Raw genomic sequence first — 19,099 nt, 5'->3', positions numbered from 1 at the left:
AGAACCCAGTTGTTGTTGGTTTTTTAAGGAAAGACCTCTCCAAGGCAGAACTAGAAAAAAAAAGGTACAAATAAAAGATGGGAGAAAAGAAAAAGAAGACATAGCTACATATAATGATCACACCTCTCCAATAAATTTGAGAAATTTAAATAAAACAGCCAATTACCTAGAAAAATAATACTTACCAAAATTGAGTTAAAAATAGAAAAACCCGGGGGCTTCCCTGGTGGCGAGGTGGTTGAGAGTCCGCCTGCCGATGCAGGGGACACGGGTTCGTGCCCCGGTCCGGGAAGATCCCACATGCCACGGAGCAGCTGGGCCCATGAGCCATGGCCGCTGAGGCTGCGCGTCCAGAGCCTGTGCTCCGCAACGGGAGAGGCCACATCAGTGAGAGGCCCGCGTACTGGAAAAAAAAAAGAAGAAAAACCCGAATAATTATATAACTGTTAGAAATTGAAGCATTTGTTAAAACATACCCACAAAAAGAATACTACGCTCTGCTTCTTTTACTAACAGATTTTACCAAATGTCAAGAAACAGATCATCTTAGCTATTCGTATACAACTATTTCAGAGGACAGAAAATGAGGAGACATTTCCCACCTCTTTTATGAAGCTAATATATATAACCAAAATACCTAAACCAGACAAGGACGATACTAGAAAGGAAAATTATGTAAATAAATATCTAAATAAAATGGTAACCAAGATAAAAACCAACATTATTAAAAAAGAAATACGTCATGATCAATTGCGATTTATCCTAGGAATAGCAAGGATGGTTTAACATTAGACAACCTATTTTCACAGTTGGCCACATTAACAGATTATAGGAGAAACCCATATAATCATCTCAGTAAATGTAAAAATAAAAGGCATTGCATTAAATTTAACACCTATTAGTGATTTTAAAATAAAACAATAAACAAACCTCTTAGCAAACAGAATAGAAGGAAACATCATTTAGCTATAAGCAGCATCTTCTCATGCAAGGGTAGTGTGGACTCCACATTAGAATATTTGGGATACAAATCCCAGCTCTGCCTATTAGTTGTGTGACACTGGGCAAGTGTTAGCAAATTGTTTGATGAAAGTTACCTTCCATCATTTTTTTTTAAAGTCAGGCTTACTGAGGAATAATTTATATAGTAAATAATTTACATAGTAAAATTAACCCCTTTTTGAGTATGGTTCTATGAAGTTTTACTAAAGCATACAGTTGTGTAACCACCACCACAATAAAGTTATAGAACATTTCCAACAATCCCCAGAAGTTTCCCATCTCCAGTCCCCAGTAACTACTGATCTGTTTTTTTATCCCTATAGTTTTGCCTTCTCCAGGGTGTTAAATAAGTGGAATCACACATTATATAACCTCTTGATTCTGGCTTCTTTTGCTTAGCATCGTGCTTTTGAAACTTACCAGGTTATGGGTTTCAGTAGTTTATTCTGTTGAGAAACTGTGAGAACTATAGGAGAGTTAAGCAGGTCTATAGCCAGGGCAGATCTAGGTTTTTGTGAGGCCTAAATCTTACGTAATTTGGGGGACCCTCTCTTAGAAAAAGAATACAAAATTACTGATACAAAATTAGGTATGAAAGAAATTATTTTAAATAAGAAATCACAACAGTACTGTTATAAACACAGGAATTTTGAAAAGTTTTATTTTACTCATCCCTATCAGATAACTGTAAAATACAGCATCTACTGTATTCCTATAGGAGAGACTTGCCATTTTGAATAGACAAAATGGGAACCTAATTTTCTGCTTACAGTTTTAAATTTTTGATGATTGGAAGAATTTTCCACTGACTAATTTCTGGTTTCATTCATCCCAAACCTGCTTTCTCCTCCACTTCCCACATATTTGTAAGGAAGGAGGCTACAGGTGTGTTTGTGTCACAGTCCACAACCTCTAGCCCTGTACACTTTGTGTCAGATGTCTGGTGAGTTGGCATGTGGTGGTAGGAATATTCCTGGAAGTATTCCTACAGTAGGAGAGCTAGCAATAATTTAACTATAGACTTTATGATTATGAACCTTATAATATCTCATTAAACTTAAGCTCAATGTCTGTCCAACCAGCTCCCTCTAACTGGATCCCCAAAATGCTCACTTCAGCTCCAACACTACTCACTAGGAGATAGGGACAGAGGTGAATTCTGAGTAGAAATAGACAGTGGTCTATTGTATTTATTTTAATCACCATATATCTTTCTTTTGCAGATTTTTTAAGAAAAATTAACTGTATGATCCATTGCCAGTATTCTCCCTAGGGCCTAGAAGGAGTTCATGCAAGTAAATACTTAGAAGCTTAAGGAAATTGCTGGGAAATTGGATTTCTGATACTTTTCATAAAGAGGACAAAGTCAGGGATTGAAGGAAAGAGAAAGATATGTGCAACTGTTAATTTTAGCTTTTTGCTCTTTTTGCCTGGGGTTGAAAAAGAACCGTGTACTTGACTCCACTCCCATCTGGTGGTATCCTTTTTTTTTTTTTTTTTTTTTTAAAGTAGACCCTCAAGGAGTTGAAAATAAGGTTGCACTGTCTTGGTGACTCCACTCCATGGGCTGAAAATCAGCCACTGGGACTGAGTGGCACAGGCCTAGCTTAAACTCCTCAAATGCCAGCAGTTCTAGAGAAATCTAGATGCTAGAGCCAGGCTGGTTAGGTTGGGTCCCATTACTGTTCTTTTAATACTCTCTTAATGGAAATCACAGTACTAGCATCCTTACTTCAGAAAAACAGTTTTCTTTTTTGGAACCAAAAAACATCACACACAGACTAAAGAAAGAACTAATTTATTCAACCTTTATCTGATATTAATATCAAATATAATATAATTAATCATATTAATATAATTAATAGAGTATATTAATATAACTCCTGCTTTTTTATCAATATTTACATGTTATATTTCAGCCATCATTTTGCTTTTAGCTATATCGTCATATTTGAGGTAAGTTTCTTGTAAACAGCATATAGTTAAGGTCATTTTTTTAATCCACTTTGTCAATCTCTGTCTTTTTTTAATATAAATGTATTTATTTTATTTATTTATGTTTGGCTGCGTCAGGTCTTCATTGCTGCATACAGGCTTTTTCTAGTTGCGGCGAGCAGGGTCTACTCTTCATTGCAATGCGCTGGCTTCTCATTGTGGTGGCTTCTCTTGTTGCAGAGCACGGGCTTTAGGTGCGCGGGCTTCAGTAGTTGTGGCACGTGGGCTCAGTAGTTATGGCTCTCGGGCTCTAGAGCGCAGTTTCAGTAGTTGTGGCGCATGGGCTTAGTTGCTCTGCGGCATGTAGGATCTTCCCAGACCAGGGACCGAACTCATGTCCCCTGCATTGGTAGGCAGATTCTTAACCACTGCGCCACCAGGGAAGTCCCAATCTCTGTCCTTAAATTGGTATGTTTAGATCATTTACATTAATGTAATTGTTGATATGTTGGGATTCAAATATGCCATTTTATTTTGTCTTTTCTGTTTACTTGCTATTTCTTGTTTATCTTTCTGCCTTCCTGTGCGTTACTTGAACATTTTTAGAATTCTGTTTTGATTTATTGTAGTATTTTTGAGTACATCTCTTTGCATAGCTCTTTTTAGTGCTCGCTAAAGCACTAGTGTGGGTGTTGGCCTCATTACCACTGGGCAGTATGTAAAGTCCTGATTCTCTACTAGGGTTTCTCTGACCCCAGTGGGGAAGGAAAGGTGCCCTTCATTACTACCAGGAGGAGATGGAAGTCCAGGCTCACAGTGTGTTCTCCATTGATACTGCACTGGTGGTGGTGGTAGAGAGCAGGGGTCTGTTACCACCCTTCAGGGATGAAAATCTCTTCAGGGGTTCAGTCCCTACTTGATCACCTCTCACACCACCCTGATGGAAGGTGGAGGAGGAGTTGGGGTACCTCATTACAGCCTGACAAAGGTGGAAGTCTAGGTTGCCCACTCAGCCTTTGCTGGTGTAGGCAGCAAAGAAAACAGTTTTTCTGTTGTGTTTGGCTGAAGTCAAGTAGTTATTATCTAAAGGTTTTCAGTCTTGCTAGGCTGTTGTTTTCCTGGTCATTTTGTTAAACAGAGCAGACATTTGTTGGGGTTTTTTGTCTGCTCTCACTGGCATTTCCAAGTTACTAGCTTCTTTAGCTCCAAGTCTGAGATAATAAGGCAAAAAGAAAACCCAGGGAGCTCACTGCTGTGTTGTTCCTTGGGCCCCGAAGTCCCTAGCATGTCTGACTTCTCTCCACCTTTCAGAGATCTCCAATGTTTGTTTTATATGTAATGGTCAGGATTTTAGCTGTACTTAGCAGGAGGAGTAAGGGAAAATATGACTACTACTACTCTCTTCCCAGAAGCAGCACTATAAATACTTTTAATGCCAACTTAGTCCTTCACTTAAAAATCCCTGTTAGGGACTTCCCTGGTGGCGCAGTGGTTGAGAATCCGCCTGCCAATGCAGGGGACACGGGTTCAAGCCCTGGTCTGGGAGGATCCCACATGCTGTGGAGCAACTAAGCCCATGCACCACAACTGCTGAGCCGACGCTCTAGAGCCCGTGAGCCACAACTACTGAAGCCCGCATGCCTAGAGCCCATGCTCTGCAACAAGAGAAGCCACCGCAGCAAGAAGCCCGTGCACCGCAAGGAAGAGTAGTGCCTGCTCGCCACAGCTGGAGAAAGCCCGTGTGCAGCAACAAAGACCCAATGCAGCCAAAAATAAATAAATAAATAAATTTTAAAAATAAGTAAAAAGCCCTGTTAATCTTCTACCTGCTATTACTTCATTGGGTAGAGTCCTTTTTTTCATGCTACATAGTTAAAAGTCGGGGTATTAATCAGGGTTCTCCAGAAAAACAGAAACAACAGAATAGATATCTATATATCTATCTATATTTATCGCTCTCTCTCTCTCTGTCTCTCTCTCTGTCTCTCTCTCTGTCTCTCTCTCTCTGTGTATCTATGTGTGTATATATAAAGGAATTGGCTCATGCAATTATGGAGACTGTCAAGTCCCAAGATCTGCAGGATAGACTGACAAGCTGGAGACCCAGGAGAGCCAATTGTCTAGTTCCAATCCTAGTCAGAAGGCTTGAGAACCAGGAGAGCTGGTGGTGTAGTTCCAGCTTGAAGGCTGGCAGGCTCCGGATCCAGGAAGAGCCCATGTTTCAGTTGAAGTACAAAGGCAGAAAAAATTATCTTAATCAGGGGAGGTCATGCTTTTACTTCTTTTTTCTTTTTTTAATATCTTTATGGGAGTATAATTGCTTTACAATGTTGTGTTAGTTTCTGCTGTAGAACAAAGTGAATCAGCTATATGTACACATATATCCCCTCGCTCGTGAGCCTCCCTCCCACCCTCCCTTTCCCAGCTCTCTAGGTCATCACAAAGTATTGAGCTGATCTCCCTGTGCTATGCGGCTGCCTCCTACTAGCTATCTACTTTACATTTGGTAGTGTATATATGTCCATGCCACTCTCTCCCTTCATCCTAGCTTCCCATTCCCCCTCTGTGTCCTCAAGTTAATTCTCTACGTCTGTGTCTTTATTCCTGCCCTGCCACTAGGTTCATCAGTACCATTTTTTAGGCTCCATATATGTGTGTTGGCATCCGGTGTTTGTTTTTCTCTTTCTGACTTACTTCACTCTGTATGACAGACTCTAGGTCCATCCACCTCATTAGAAATAACTCAATTTCGTTCCTTTCTGTGGCTGAGTAATATTCCATGGTATATATGTGCCACATCTTCTTTATCCATTCATCTGTCAATGGACATTTAGGTTGCTTCCATCTCCTGGCTATTGTAAATAGTGCTGCAATGAACGTTGGGGTACATGACTCTTTGAATTATGGTTTTCTCAGGGTATATGCCCAGTAGTGGGATTGCTGGGTCATATGGTAGTTCTATTTTTAGTTTTTTAAGGAACCTCCATACTGTTCTCCACAGTGGCTGTATCAATTTAGATTCCCACCAACAGTGCAAGAGGGTTCCCTTTTCTCCACACCCTCTCCAGCATTTATTTTCTGTAGATTTTTTGATGATGGCCATTCTGACTAGTGTGAGGTGATACCTCACTGTAGTTTTGATTTGCATTTCTCTAATGATTAGTGATGTTGAACATCTTTTCATGTGTTTGTTGGCAATCTGTATATCTTCTTTGGAGAAATGTCTATTTAGGTCTTCTGCCAATTTTTGGATTGGGTTGTTTGTTTGCTTTTGGTATTAAGCTGCATGAGCTGCTTGTATATTCTGGACATTAATCCTTTGTCAGTTGCTTTGTTTGCAAATATTTTCTCCCATTCTGAGGGTTGTCTTTTCATCTTGTTTATGGTTTCCTTTGCTGTTCAAAAGCTTTTAAGTTTCATTAGGTCGCATTTGTTTATTTTTTATTTTATTTCCATTATTCTAGGAGGTGGGTCAAAAAGGATCTTGCTGTGATTTATGTCATAGAGTCTTCTGCCTATGTTTTCCTCTAAGAGTTTTATAGTATCTGGCCTTACAGTTAGGTCTTTGATCCATTTTGAGTTTATTTTTGTGTATGGTGTTAGGGAGTGTTCTAATTTCATTCTTTTACATGTAGCTGTCCAGTTTTCCCAGCACCACTTATTGAAGAGACTGTCTTTTCTCCATTGTATATTCTTGCCTCCTTTGTCAAAGATAAAGTGACCATATGTGCGTGAGTTTATCTCCGGGCTTTCTATCCTCTTCCATTGATCTATATTTCTGTTTTTGTGCCAGTACCATACTGTCTTGATGACTGTAGCTTTGTAGTATAGTCTGAAGTCTGGGAGCCTGAATCCTCCAGGTCCATTTTCCTTTCTCAAGATTGCTTTGGCTATCATGGTCTTTTGTGTTTTCATAAAAATTGTAAAATTTTTTGTTCTAGTTCTGTGAAAAATGCCATTGGTAATTTGACAGGGATTGCATTGATTCTGTAGATTGCTTTGGGTAGTATAGTCATTTTCACGATGTTGATTATTTCAATCCAAGAACATGGTATATCTTTCCATCTGTTTGTATCGTCTTTGATTTCTTTAATCAGTGTCTTATAGTTTTGCGCATACAGGGTTTTTGCCCCTTAGGTAGGTTTATTCCTAGGTATTTTATTCTTTTTGTTGCAGTAGTAAACGGGAGTGTTTCCTTAATTTCTCTTTCTGATCTTTCGTTGTTTGTGTATGGGAATGCAAGGGATTTCTGTGCATTAATTTTGTATCCTGCTACTTTACCAAATTCATTGATTAGCTCTAGTAGTTTTCTGGTAGCATCTTTAGGATTCTCTATGTATACTATCATGTCATCTGCGAACAGTGACAGTTTTACTTCTTCTTTTCCAATTTGGATTCCTTTTATTTCTTTTTCTTCTCTGCTTGCTGTGACTAAAACTTCCAAAACAATGTTGAAGAATAGTGGTGAGAGTGGACATCCTTGTCTTATTCCTCATCTTAGAGGAAATGCTTTCAGTTTTCACCATTGAGAATGATGTTTGCTGTGGGTTTGTCGTATATGGCCTTTATTATGTTGAGGTAGGTTCCCTCTATGCTCACTTTCTGGAGAGTCTCTATCATAAATCGATGTTGAATTTTGTCAGAAGCTTTTTCTGCATCTATTGAGATGATCATATGGTTTTTATCCTTCAATTTGTTGATGTGGTGTATCACACTGATTGATTTGCGGATATTGAAAAATCCTTGCCTCCCTGGGATAAATCCCGCTTGATCATGGTGTATGAACCTTTTAATGTATTGTTGGATTCGAATTGCTAGTATTTTGTTGAGGATTTTTGCATCTATGTTCATCAGTGATATTGGCCTGTAGTTTTGTTTTTTTGTGACATCTTTGTCTTGTTTTGGTATCAGGGTGATGGTGGCCTCATAGAATGAGTTTGGGAGTGTTCCTCCCTCTGCTATATTTTGGAAGAACTTGAGAAGGATAGGTGTTAGCTCTTCTCTAAATGTTTGATAGAATTTGCCTGTGAAGCCATCTGGCCCTGGGCTTTTGTTTGTTGGAAGATTTTTAATCACAGTTTCAATTTCAGTGCTTGTGATTGGTCTGTTCATGTTTCTGTTTCTTCCTGGTTCAGTCTTGGAAGGCTTGCTTTTCTAAGAATTTGTCCATTTCTTCCAGGTTGTCCATTTTATTGGCATATAGGTGCTTGTAGTAATCTCTCATGATACTTTGTATTTCTGCAGTGTCAGTTGTTACTTCTTCTTTAATGCTTTTAGTTCTATTCCAGCCATATCTGATTGGATGAGTGCCACCCACATTAGGGAGGGAAATCTACTTTATTCAGTCTACCCATTCAGATGTTAATCTCAACCAAAAACACCTACACAGAAACATCCAGAATAATGTTTGACCAAATATCTGGGCACCCTGTGGCCCAATCAAGTTGACACATAAAATTAACCATCATAGTATGTAAACATTTAAAAGCTCAGGACTACCAAACTAGTTAATTTGTACCTAAATATGAATTCTGACCAATATTACTCACAAATTCACATTTTGGGCTTGAGATATACCGAAAAACTCAAAGGGAGTGAGTAAAGCCTTTCAAAGATTCAAAAATGTGCTCAAAGAGAACAACCACTAAAATCTGGAAGACAGTATGGCATTATGGGAAGCAAGAAACTTATGGTTGCCATGTTTCTTTAAAAGAGCTTTTTAACAGAAAAATTATTAAAGTTTTTATTTTTCCTGGTTCTTGGAGTAAGAATTTACTTTTTCCAGTGTTGAAAGATTTTATAAATTCAAATTAAGAATTTCTCATGATCTATAATCCTGCTGTTCCACTCTCTTAACATTACCCCTGGAGCCAGCACACTGGCATCAGGAGCTGGCTGGTTCTCAGTGCAGGCAGTATCACTTGTGGGGAAGACTTTGGACTCAAATAGGGTTCCCAGGTGTGTGACCTGGGGCAAATTACTTCATCCCTCTAAGCAGCAACTTTCTTATCTGAAAATGGGGAGTTTAATATCTGTAAAATCAGCATGAGTGTTCCATAATTAAACATTCTGAAATTTAGACATCTGAATAATCTTCATTTTTGCAGTTTTGTAAATAACACTGCCACCTTGGTTCTTAAATCTCTGTCTTCATTTTGGATCATTTTCTTAAATTCAGCTTCTTCGAGGTGAAATTAATGAGTCAAGGGATAGAACCTTCTAAAAAGATGGTACCAAGATTACACTAGCAATGGGAGAAAGAAAGAGAGAGGTGCTTTTCTCATTTTTAAACTTTTTGTTTCCTAGAAGCATCAGATGGTGAAGGAGGAGGAGACACAGCAATGATGCAGCAGGAGAGAGCTCCAGTTCCTGCCCTGTCAAAGAAAACCGAACAGGTGACAGTCACTGTGGGAGAGTCACAGCTGTTGGCTCTGAAATCAGCCTCTTCGACCCCGCTACAGCATTCCGTGTGCTTCAATACCAGTTATTGGTGGGATTTGAGGGAAGCTTTTACCTTCTCTGCCTTTGAAAGAGCCATGCTTCATCAATTACAAACCAGCAAGGTCTATTTTTCCCCCTAATATGTTTTTTACAATATAAATATATTTTACAATAATGATATCTTAGATTCTTGTATTACATTTTTACCAAAGACCCAGTTTTATTCTTTGGGTATAGTTCCTAGGAGAAGACAAATAGCATAGATATGCAAGATTACCCCCACACCAATGCATTATTACAGTACCAAGACATGCTGTGAGCAGGCTCCCAGGCCTTCATGTCTATCTAGCATCATGTCTGTTGTGTGAATTCTTATTGGGGATTTGCTACCTTTGTATTACCACAAGTGGCCATTTGATAAACTTTGCTCCTTGGACTTAGGACCTTTTATTGCCTTTTTAATCTTCTTGCTGGCCACTCACATCCATTTGCACCTTTCTTACATTATTGTCCCTGAGACCTAATTGGTAACTATGTGTGATTTTTTAAAGGACTATCTAACTGTCAGTCCAAAGTTACCATCTTCTTCATAGTAACATATGTGGCCTTATTCTTATTGTAGGTGGCCCTAAACACATTCCACTAGAGTTTTGTGACCCAAAGTTTGTGACCAGGCTCAGGATAATTGTGGGAAGCAGTTTAGCATTTTGGTTACCTACAAGCTGTGACGCCTTGGGCAAGTTAAACTCTCTGTGCCTCAGTCTCCGTATTGGTAAAGTGGTGATAATACGTGTATTTTCTTCACAGGGTTACGGGTGAGGATTAAATGATTAACACTTGTTAAGCTCTTTGAACTGTGGTTGGCAAAGAGTAAGCACTGAAGTGATAATTCTTATAGTAAAATATACTTCAAGTCTTTTATTTTATTCATTATTTTTTCTTTGTGAGGTGGGGAATGCAGCAAGATATACGTATTTAATGTATAATCAGTCTTGGTTTTCTCTCTAGACATTAAATATTTAACTCCAAGGCCCTGTATCAATTTTAGTTTGCACCATTCTTTCTAAGATCTACAGGTTAACATCTGTAGCTTTTCAATTTATTTCACAAAGATGGGGTTTGATTTTACCTCACTTAACTCCACTGACCATACCATAGTCATACCTTCTTTGACCTCTGCCTCTAATCAGTGCCTACTTGCAGAACTTGTTTCCAAATATTCTTCTTTTTTGTAGAAATTAGAACTTTATTATATTATAAACATTTCCAGAATATAAACTGATTTTGTATCAAGACTCCTTGAAACGTTTAAAACTGTATGTAACTTAAGCTTATTATAATGTATGTCATTTTCCACTTTCCAATATAGAAAATATACTGCAAGTTAGATCTAACAAAGGAAAAAAAATCAATCTAAACTGCTTCACAGAGAAAACTAATGAATATAAAAACACCCACCCCAAACTAAAACCCAGTCAAGAAATAGATCCTGTAAAGCCTATTAATCCTCCAGTTTAAAATAAATGACGTCCTAAGGGAAAAATACTTCCACCATCATAGCAATTTGATGAATTAAAGCAGAGCCACTCTCGTTAAGGGAAATTACATTATGTATAAGAAAAATGTAGTAATGATTTTAGAAAAGAGGAAAAGTAATTTCCATGTTGGAGAGCAAGCACACTAAATGTTTTCTGTTCACTTAGCCTTTGTACCTGCTCACGTGAAAGGAGCGATAGGAACATCGTAAAACCAAGCTCCTCAACTCTTTTTTCAGTTTAACCTCAGGAGAACCAATGCAAGAGCTTCAAAATCCAAGAAGAGACTGGTCCCAAAGCATCTCCTCTTCTTCCTTTCTTTGACTTGTTCCTTTTTCTCTTTACTACCCTTAAGTTCCTATTTCTTAGAGGCTACATCTTGGCTTTTTTTCTCCTTTCGGTTCTTAAGTTTTTCTGTACTGACTGTTTCCACCTCTGTTTTGTTTCTTTGGATGCTCTTGTATTTGTCTAAATCTTTTTCCTCACAAGCTTTCTTCCTCTTATGCTTGGGCCGCTCCTCCTCTCGTCTTTCCCGGCCTTTCTCTGGGAGCCTTTTTCTCTTCTGATGTATCTGTTTATAACTAGCTTGACGGGCACTGGTACTGTTTTCTGAGGAGAGGTGCCTGTAAACTCCAGATTCTACACTGTATGAGCTACAGTTATACTCTTGCTGACTAAAGTTCAGGGGTACTGGTTTTCCTGAGAAACAGTCCCTGGTGAATTGACAGCAGCTCAGGGAGTCCAGTCTCAGCCTGCTGTCATGAGCTGCTAGCCACTGAGGTAACCACTTTTCCACTGTTTGCGAAATACTGCATGGTCTTCGGTAGGTCTGGACGGTTTCACAAAGGAGTCTTTGATCAAACATTCTACACCTGGGTCTAGAATCAACCTCTTCTTTGCACCCACAGGTTTCCAAATAATCCTCTCTCATCTTTCTGAAACAAGTCTTTGGCTCTAAGCCTCTGGCTTTCTGCACTTTGATGTAATCTTCAAGTTCATCTTGAAAAGAGTCACATGTCTTTGAATGCTTCATTAGGTTGACAAGGAGTTCTCCTTAACAGGTTGAGAACTTGGTGGAGAAATTTGATCATATTCACCCATTGATTGCTTCAGTTTTTTAGCATGAACTTTCCCCAAATAGTGAGACTGTGCAACAACTGAGGAGCTAAAAACCATGATGCAGAGATTTAAAAATCTATTTTTGTCCAATACTCCGCTCCCATTCACCTCATAATGTGAAATCCATTGTGATTCAAACTATGGCACTACTCCTTATAAGCCTTTTACAAAAGGTATCTGTAAAAAGTTCAGTCTTTGCTCATTCAACGTGGTACCTTCTCTGAGGCAGGGGCCCCCTCCGCGCCAACGCCGCCCGCCAGTGGACAGGCCGAGGTGGAGGAGGCAGAGAGGCAGGGACCACCGCTGCCGCCGCCGAGCGAGCAGGGTGGGAACAGGAGGCGGCGACCGGACTTCCGAGGGGAAGTGGCCACCACCACCAGCGGCCAACTGGACGGCACCGCCGCCATAACGGTGAGGAGTGCTACTGCACTTGCTCCAAATATTCTTTGTAGCCCACTGGCTTTCTTTTTTATTACTTTATCCCTTGATTTTATTTTTGATTGTTCTTCACTTTTTCTGGACTCTTTGGTGAAAGAATAAATTTGCATCAATAAACTCACCCAAGCCTGCATCTTTACTGTCTTTTTATTGGCAGAGCATTCGCCTTGCTGAATTTCCACCTATTTTTTACCTCCTTCCAACTTGAGTCTTCTTTTCCCACAACCATCAAGTTAGATAAATGGCAGGGAACCACAGGAAGAAAGGAGAAAGATCGAGGAAGAGAAAGTTAAATACATTCTTAATTTCCATGAGCATTCACCTATCTTTCAGCAGCCCTGGTTTCAACAATAATAAGACGATTTATTGAACACTCACCACAGGCACTGTGTAAGGCACCATGACTCAGTCGTCACAGGTGCCCTGTGAAGTAGGGGGGACCCCATTTTACAAAGAACCTGAAGCTCAGAGAGATGGGTACCAGGAGTGATGACCCACTTGACTGTCTTTAAGCCACACCCTGAGGATGACACTGCTTCCATTTCCCTTTCCACCTGTCCTTCCTCATTCAACTTGGGAAAATTGGATCTACCATGCCATCAAGTAATTTCTTGGTCGCATGCCATTGCTATTTTATGCCAAGGAAAAAAAATCACCAGAGATTTTACTGCTCATTTTAACCACCTTCATCTTGCTCTAATTTCTTCACTAACAAATTGCTTTAAGGAAACAAAGTCCTGGGAATTCCCTGGCGGTCCAGTGGTTAGGGCTCCACGCTTCCACTTCAGGGGACACTGGTTCAATCCCTGGTCCGGGAACTAAGATCCTGCATGCTGAGTGGCCAATAAATAAATAAATAAATAAATATAAATTTAAAAAAAAAAAAAAAAAGAATCAAAGTCCTAGGTAGACACAGTGCCCTTATCACTCTCTACAAGGCTATCCTCATGCCCTGGCCAGAGAATTCACACAGGAACCTCCTTGTGCCCCTCTGCCTTATTTGAGTGTCATCCATCTACCTCTCTGGTCTCCCTACCGTGCTGTACACATCTGTGCATCTCCACTGCATCTGGCACAGAGCCTTCCCCAAACTGGCACTCATTTGTGAAAAGGAATAATGGATGACTAGACTGGTATCCCAGCTTTCTTACCCCTCTTCCCATCGCAACCCTTTGTGTCCCAGCTGTGAGCCATTGGCTCCCTGACACTGCTGCCCGCAGACGCCTTTTGGAGCCCCGTGACCATTGTCCCTCCTTCAGCCCCTCCTTGAAGGGTCCCCCACCTTGACATTAGACCTGGGAGTCTCTTCTCCTCCAGCCCGAATACCACACAGTTCCTTGGGCTCTTCTGTGGCCTCCTCATCCTGTCTCCCGCTGCTCTTCTCCCTCTGGAACTCATCTCACCACCCCAAGGACAGCCTTTTTGTCAGGCCGACTGTCATTTCTTTTTTTTTTTTTTTTTGTGGTACACAGGCCTCTCACTGCCGTGGCCTCTCCCGCCGCAGAGCACAGGCTCCGGACGCGCAGGCTCAGCGGGCATGGCTCACGGGCCCAGCCGCTCCGCGGCACGTGGGATCCTCCCGGACCGGGGCACGAACCCGTGTCCCCTGCATCGGCAGGTGGACTCTCAACCACTGCGCCACCAGGGAAGCCCCCGACTGTCATTTCTTGAGTCCTTCTCTAGTTGTTTATGCACATAGAGGTTGCATTTCCAACTAGCCCATAAGCACCTCAGAGGACAGGGTTTCTTTTGTGTTCACTGTGGTACCTAGCACGGACATAGGCATATGATTCATTTGGCACATGTGACCAAGTATTTGTTTTTTAATAGTATTCATATTTTTTTCTTGGATCAGAAAAAAGAAAAAAGAAATTACTGTTTACTATATTTAAATTTTGAATTTTTTTCAAATTTGCTTAGTTGGTTGCTGTTCTTGAAGGGGTTTTTTGTTTGTTTGTTTGTTTTGTTTTGTTTTGTCTTGCGGTACGCGGGCCTCTCACCGCCGCGGCCCCTCCCGCCGCGGAGCACAGGCTCCGGACGCGCAGGCCCAGCAGCCACGGCCCACGGGCCCAGTTGCTCCGCGGCACTCGGGATCCTCCCGGACCGGGGCATGAACCCGCACCCCCTGCATCGGCAGGCGGACCCCCAACCACTGCGCCACCAGGGAAACCCTTGTTTGCTTTGTTTTTTAATGTTTGCATAGGAACTGCCTGGCATTATGCTGCTAGCTGTAATATGCATATCACCAGGTGAGAGTGTCCAGTTAGATGGTGTTCCCTCCTTTGCCATAGCTGGGCCTCACATTTTTATTACTGAGTCCACACCTCCCATCTGTCCAGTTTTTCAAGCAGCAGGTTTATAACTTTCTACAAGTTTTCTACCCTTGCAACTACATCATCTCTAGCAACCATTTCACATCTCAACAATCATTCTTGGCCTCCTTAATAATGTGAGTATAAAGATTTGCCAGTAGTTTTTTTTTTTTTTTCCAAATACTGCTTCCAAAATAAATGATGAATTCCCCTACTCCTAGAGATTGCATCACCCTCTTCCCTCCTCAACATCACTCATTTCAGAGCCAGCCCTAGTGACTTTGTAATTACGGTTCCCAGAATATAATCCCTTATGAGGGATTTCGTGAATTTTCATTGATGTCTCCATGATGTCAGTAGCCTTTTAATGGTTCCATGACCCATCCTCTCCCCGTCAGAGACAACACTGGACTTCTTTTTTTCTTAAGCTAGCCTTTTGTTTATCTGCTTGGATCATAAAAGAATCTTCAGCAAGAGTACTTATCCCTTTCCCTCCTTACCAATTCTTTTTTTTTTTTTTTTTTTTTTTTGCGGTACACAGGCCTCTCACTGCTGTGACCCCTCCTGCCTCGGAGCACAGGCTCCAGACACGCAGGCTCAGCGTCCATGGCTCACCGGCCCAACCACTTCGCGGCATGTGGGATCTTCCCGGACCGGGGCATGAACCCGTGTCCCCTGCATCGGCAGGCGGACTCCCAACCACTGCGCCATCAGGAAAGCCCTCTTACTAATTCTTTATTTTCACATTGATCATTTCATATCTCTCCTACTCTTCAAGATTATTCTTGATTAAGAGAAAAGAGAACTGTGTCCTGTTTACTCTGATTTACCTTCCTCCTTTCCATGCTGGTGTCTCAATTCTGTTTCTCTTTGTATTAATCTATTGTTGTACAACAAATTACCCCCAAAGTTAGTAGCTTAAAACAGAAAAGATTCCTTATCTCAGTTTCTGTTACCTCACAGGCATGGCTAAGTTCAGTCTCTCTGGCTCTACATCTCTCATCAGTTGTCAGTCAAGTTGTAAGCTGGACGTTAGGGGCTCCACCATGAGGAACCCTTCTTGAAGTTCATTCAGGTGGCTGATGGCAGGCCTCAGTCCCTCATCATGTGAGCCTCTCCACAAGGATGCCTCACAACATTGCCCATGGCTTCCTTCAGGCCATGTGAGTGACCCAAGAGGGACCTAACAAGAGCACTCAAGACCAAAACCAGTCTTTTTTTTTTTTTTAACATCTTTATTGGAGTATAATTGCTTTACAATGGTGTGTTAGTTTCTAATGTGTAACAAAGTAAATCAACTATATGTATACATATATCCCCATATCCCCTCCCTCGTGTGTCTCCTTCCCACCTTCCCTATCCCACCCCTCTAAGTGGTCACAAAGCACCAAGCTGATCTCCCTGTGCGATGCAGCTGCTTCCCACTAGCTATCTGTTTTACATTTGGTAGTGTATATATGTCCACGACACTCTCTCACTTCGTCCCAGCTTACCCTTCCCCCTCCCCATGTCCTCAAGTCCATTCTCTACGTCTGCGTCTTTATTCCTGTCCTGCCCCTAGGTTCTTCAGAGCCCTTTTTTTTTTTTTTTTTAGATTCCATATATATGTGTTAGCATATGGTATTTGTTTTTCTCTTTCTGACTTACTTCACTCTGTATGACAGACTCTAGGTCTATCCACCCCACTACAAATAGTTCAATTTCATTTCTTTTTATGGCTGAGTAATATTCCATTGTATATATGTGCCACATCTTCTTTATCCATTCATCTGTCGATGGAGATTTAGGTTGCTTCCATGCCCTGGCTATTGTAAGTAGAGCTGCGATGAACATTATGGTACATGACTCTTTTTGAATTATGGTTTTCTCAGGGTATATGCCCAGTAGTGGGCTTGCTGGGTTATATGGTAGTTCTATTTTTAGTTTTTTAAGGAGCTTCCATATTGTTCTCCATAGTGGCTGTATCAGTTTACATTCCCACCAACAGTGCAAGAGGGTTCCCTTTTCTCCACACCCTCTCCAGCATTTATTGTTTGTAGATTTTTTGATGATGGCCATTCTGACCGGTGTGAGGTGATACCTCACTGTAGTTTTGATTTGCATTTCTCTAATGATTAGTGATGTTGAGCATCCTTTCATGTGTTTGTTGGCAATCTGTATATCTTCTTTGGAGAAGTGTCTATTTAGATCTTCTGCCCATTTTTGGATTGGGTTGTTTGTTTTTTTGATATTGAGCTGCATGAGCTGTTTGTATATTTTGGAGATTAATCCTTTGTCAGTTCCTTCATTTGCAAATATTTTCTCCCATTCTGAGGGTTGTCTTTTCATCTTGTTTATGGTTTCCTTTGCTGTTCAAAAGCTTTTAAGTTTCATTAGGTCCCATTTGTTTATTTTTGTTTTTATTTCCATTATTCTAGGAGGTGGGTCAAAAAGGATCTTGCTGTGATTTATGTCAAAGAGTGTTCTTCTTATGTTTTCCTCTAAGAGAGAAACAGCAGTCTTTTTATAACCTAATCTGAGAACTGACATCACATCACTTCTGCCATATTCTGTTAGAAGCAGATCAGTAAATCTGGTACACATTCAAGAGGAGGGGATGAATACCAGGAGATAGTGATCACTGGTGCTATCCTGTAATCTGGCTACCACAGTCTGCCCTCTGGCCCCAGTGATTTACATCCCTCCCATACGCAGAATATATTTGCCCCTCCCAAGGCTTGCAGAAATCTTATGACGTTACAGCATGAGCTTGGTGTCCAGAATTTCATTGTCTAGATCAGGTCCAGGTGCAGTTAAGGTTCCTCGGGTTTAGACCTTTAAGTATAACTCTTTGAGTGTATTTTTTCTCAACTTATGAAACTAAAGAGACAAGTTGTCTCACCCCTACATACCCAACACCAAGCAGTGAGGCAAGCATTGGATAACCTCTATAGGCATTTCTATTCAAATAGGAGTAACAAAGAGTCATTGGTCCACAACATTCAGAAAGTGTTAGGAGTTTCTTGATTAAGTCTTAAGGCCCAGGGTCTTATGGTTCTTGGCACTGCTGTTTGGGTTTTTGTTCTGTCCTCTGAGTCATCCTCCCTTTTTTTTTAAATGAAAGGTAACATGTGTTTGCAACTAAGCAGCTCTTTCAGCTTGCTTCTTGATAATAGAATTCTGAGGGCTCCTCTCTGACCCTCTCAGCTTCTGAATATATAACTCCTTTAAGAATTGTGTGGGGGCTTCCCTGGTGATGCAGTCGTTAAGAATCCACCTGCCAATACAGGGAACACAGGTTTGAGCCCTGGTCCATGATGATCCCACATGCCACAGAGCAGCTAAGCCCATGTGCCACAACTACTGAGCCTGCACTCTAGAGCCCGCGAGCCACAACTGCTGAGCCCGTATGCCACAACTACTGAAGCCTGCATGCCTAGAGCCTGTGCTCTGCAACAAGAGAAGCCACTGCAGTGAGAAGCCCGCGCACCACAATGAAGAGTAGCCCCTGCTCACCACAACTAGAGAAAGCCTGCATGCAGCCATGAAGACCCAATGCAGCCAAAAATAATACATAAATTTAATTAATTAATTTAAAAAAAGAATTGTGTGGGTCTCCTATGATTCTTCTGGGGATTTACTCTATTAGGCAAAAGTCACACCCACAATGTTTTCCAGATAAACCCTTCTGTACCTTGGGCTTCAGCTGAGACAATTACAAGATAAGACCCCTTAAGCTTCCTAGACTCATGTTTGAGAGAATCTGCGAGGCACACCTTTAATTTCTTTAAAGACTTTTGTTTTTTCTTTTTAATTTGGCTGCACTGTGGGGCTTGCAGGATCCTAGTTCCCCGACCAGGTATCAAACCCGGACCCTCAGCAGTGAAAGCATGGAGTCCTAACCACTGGACTGCCAGGGAGTTCCCTTTAAGGATTTCTTATGTAACTGTGACTGTGTCCAAAATTTTTGAACAGCGTGTTCAGGCACTATCCATCTAGCAATCACCTTATTTTTGACACATTTCAAAGTAATTTGCAAAATCAGTACACTGCCCTCAGATGCTTCAGCATGCATATTATTTTTAAAAGCTCAATATTTACTTTAAAGTTCTTTTTTTTTCCTTGTAAGGTGAAGTTAACATACAATAAAATACACAAATGTCAAATGTACCATTCAATGAGTTTTGACAAATTCTTATAGCTCCGTAACACAGACCCCTACAGGATACAGAACATTACCATCACCCCAGAATCCTTTCATGCCACCTCCCTGTTAATCACCATTCCAAACTCCTTGCCCCTGAGGCAACCACTGTTCTGATGTTTTCTCCCCCAAAA

The 19,099-nt window shown here is 40.9% G+C and overlaps 2 protein-coding genes across 7 annotated transcripts in view; one reads left to right on the top strand and one right to left on the bottom strand.

The window, feature by feature from the left end:
- The window catches only part of CMSS1 (cms1 ribosomal small subunit homolog), a 382,900-nt gene that overhangs the window by 338,005 nt on the left and 25,796 nt on the right, over window positions 1-19,099 (top strand). For 4 of the 6 annotated variants that reach the window (XM_060150693.1, XM_060150695.1, XM_060150698.1 and 1 more), the window contains one exon: window positions 9,244-9,332. In XM_060150693.1, the coding sequence (XP_060006676.1) occupies window positions 9,244-9,332 (89 nt within the window). The remainder of the gene's footprint in view (window positions 1-9,243; window positions 9,333-19,099) is intronic. The other 2 variants (XM_060150694.1, XM_060150696.1) reach the window with 1 other exon arrangement.
- On the bottom strand, window positions 11,272-11,946 carry LOC132520637 (lysine-rich coiled-coil protein 1-like). The gene has a single exon (XM_060149376.1). It carries the CDS (start codon window positions 11,944-11,946, stop codon window positions 11,272-11,274), a length of 675 nt encoding a protein of 224 aa, XP_060005359.1.

Source organism: Lagenorhynchus albirostris, chromosome 5 (assembly GCF_949774975.1).
Source record: "Lagenorhynchus albirostris chromosome 5, mLagAlb1.1, whole genome shotgun sequence".
In the NCBI taxonomy this organism is placed as follows: Eukaryota; Metazoa; Chordata; class Mammalia; order Artiodactyla; family Delphinidae; genus Lagenorhynchus; species Lagenorhynchus albirostris.
This window is presented reverse-complemented; position numbering and strand designations above follow the sequence as displayed.

What these genes read in the sequence shown, in the direction of transcription:
- LOC132520637 (XM_060149376.1), bottom strand. Translation starts at nt 11,946, where the DNA reads ATGAAGCATTCAAAGACATGTGACTCTTTTCAAGATGAACTTGAAGAT.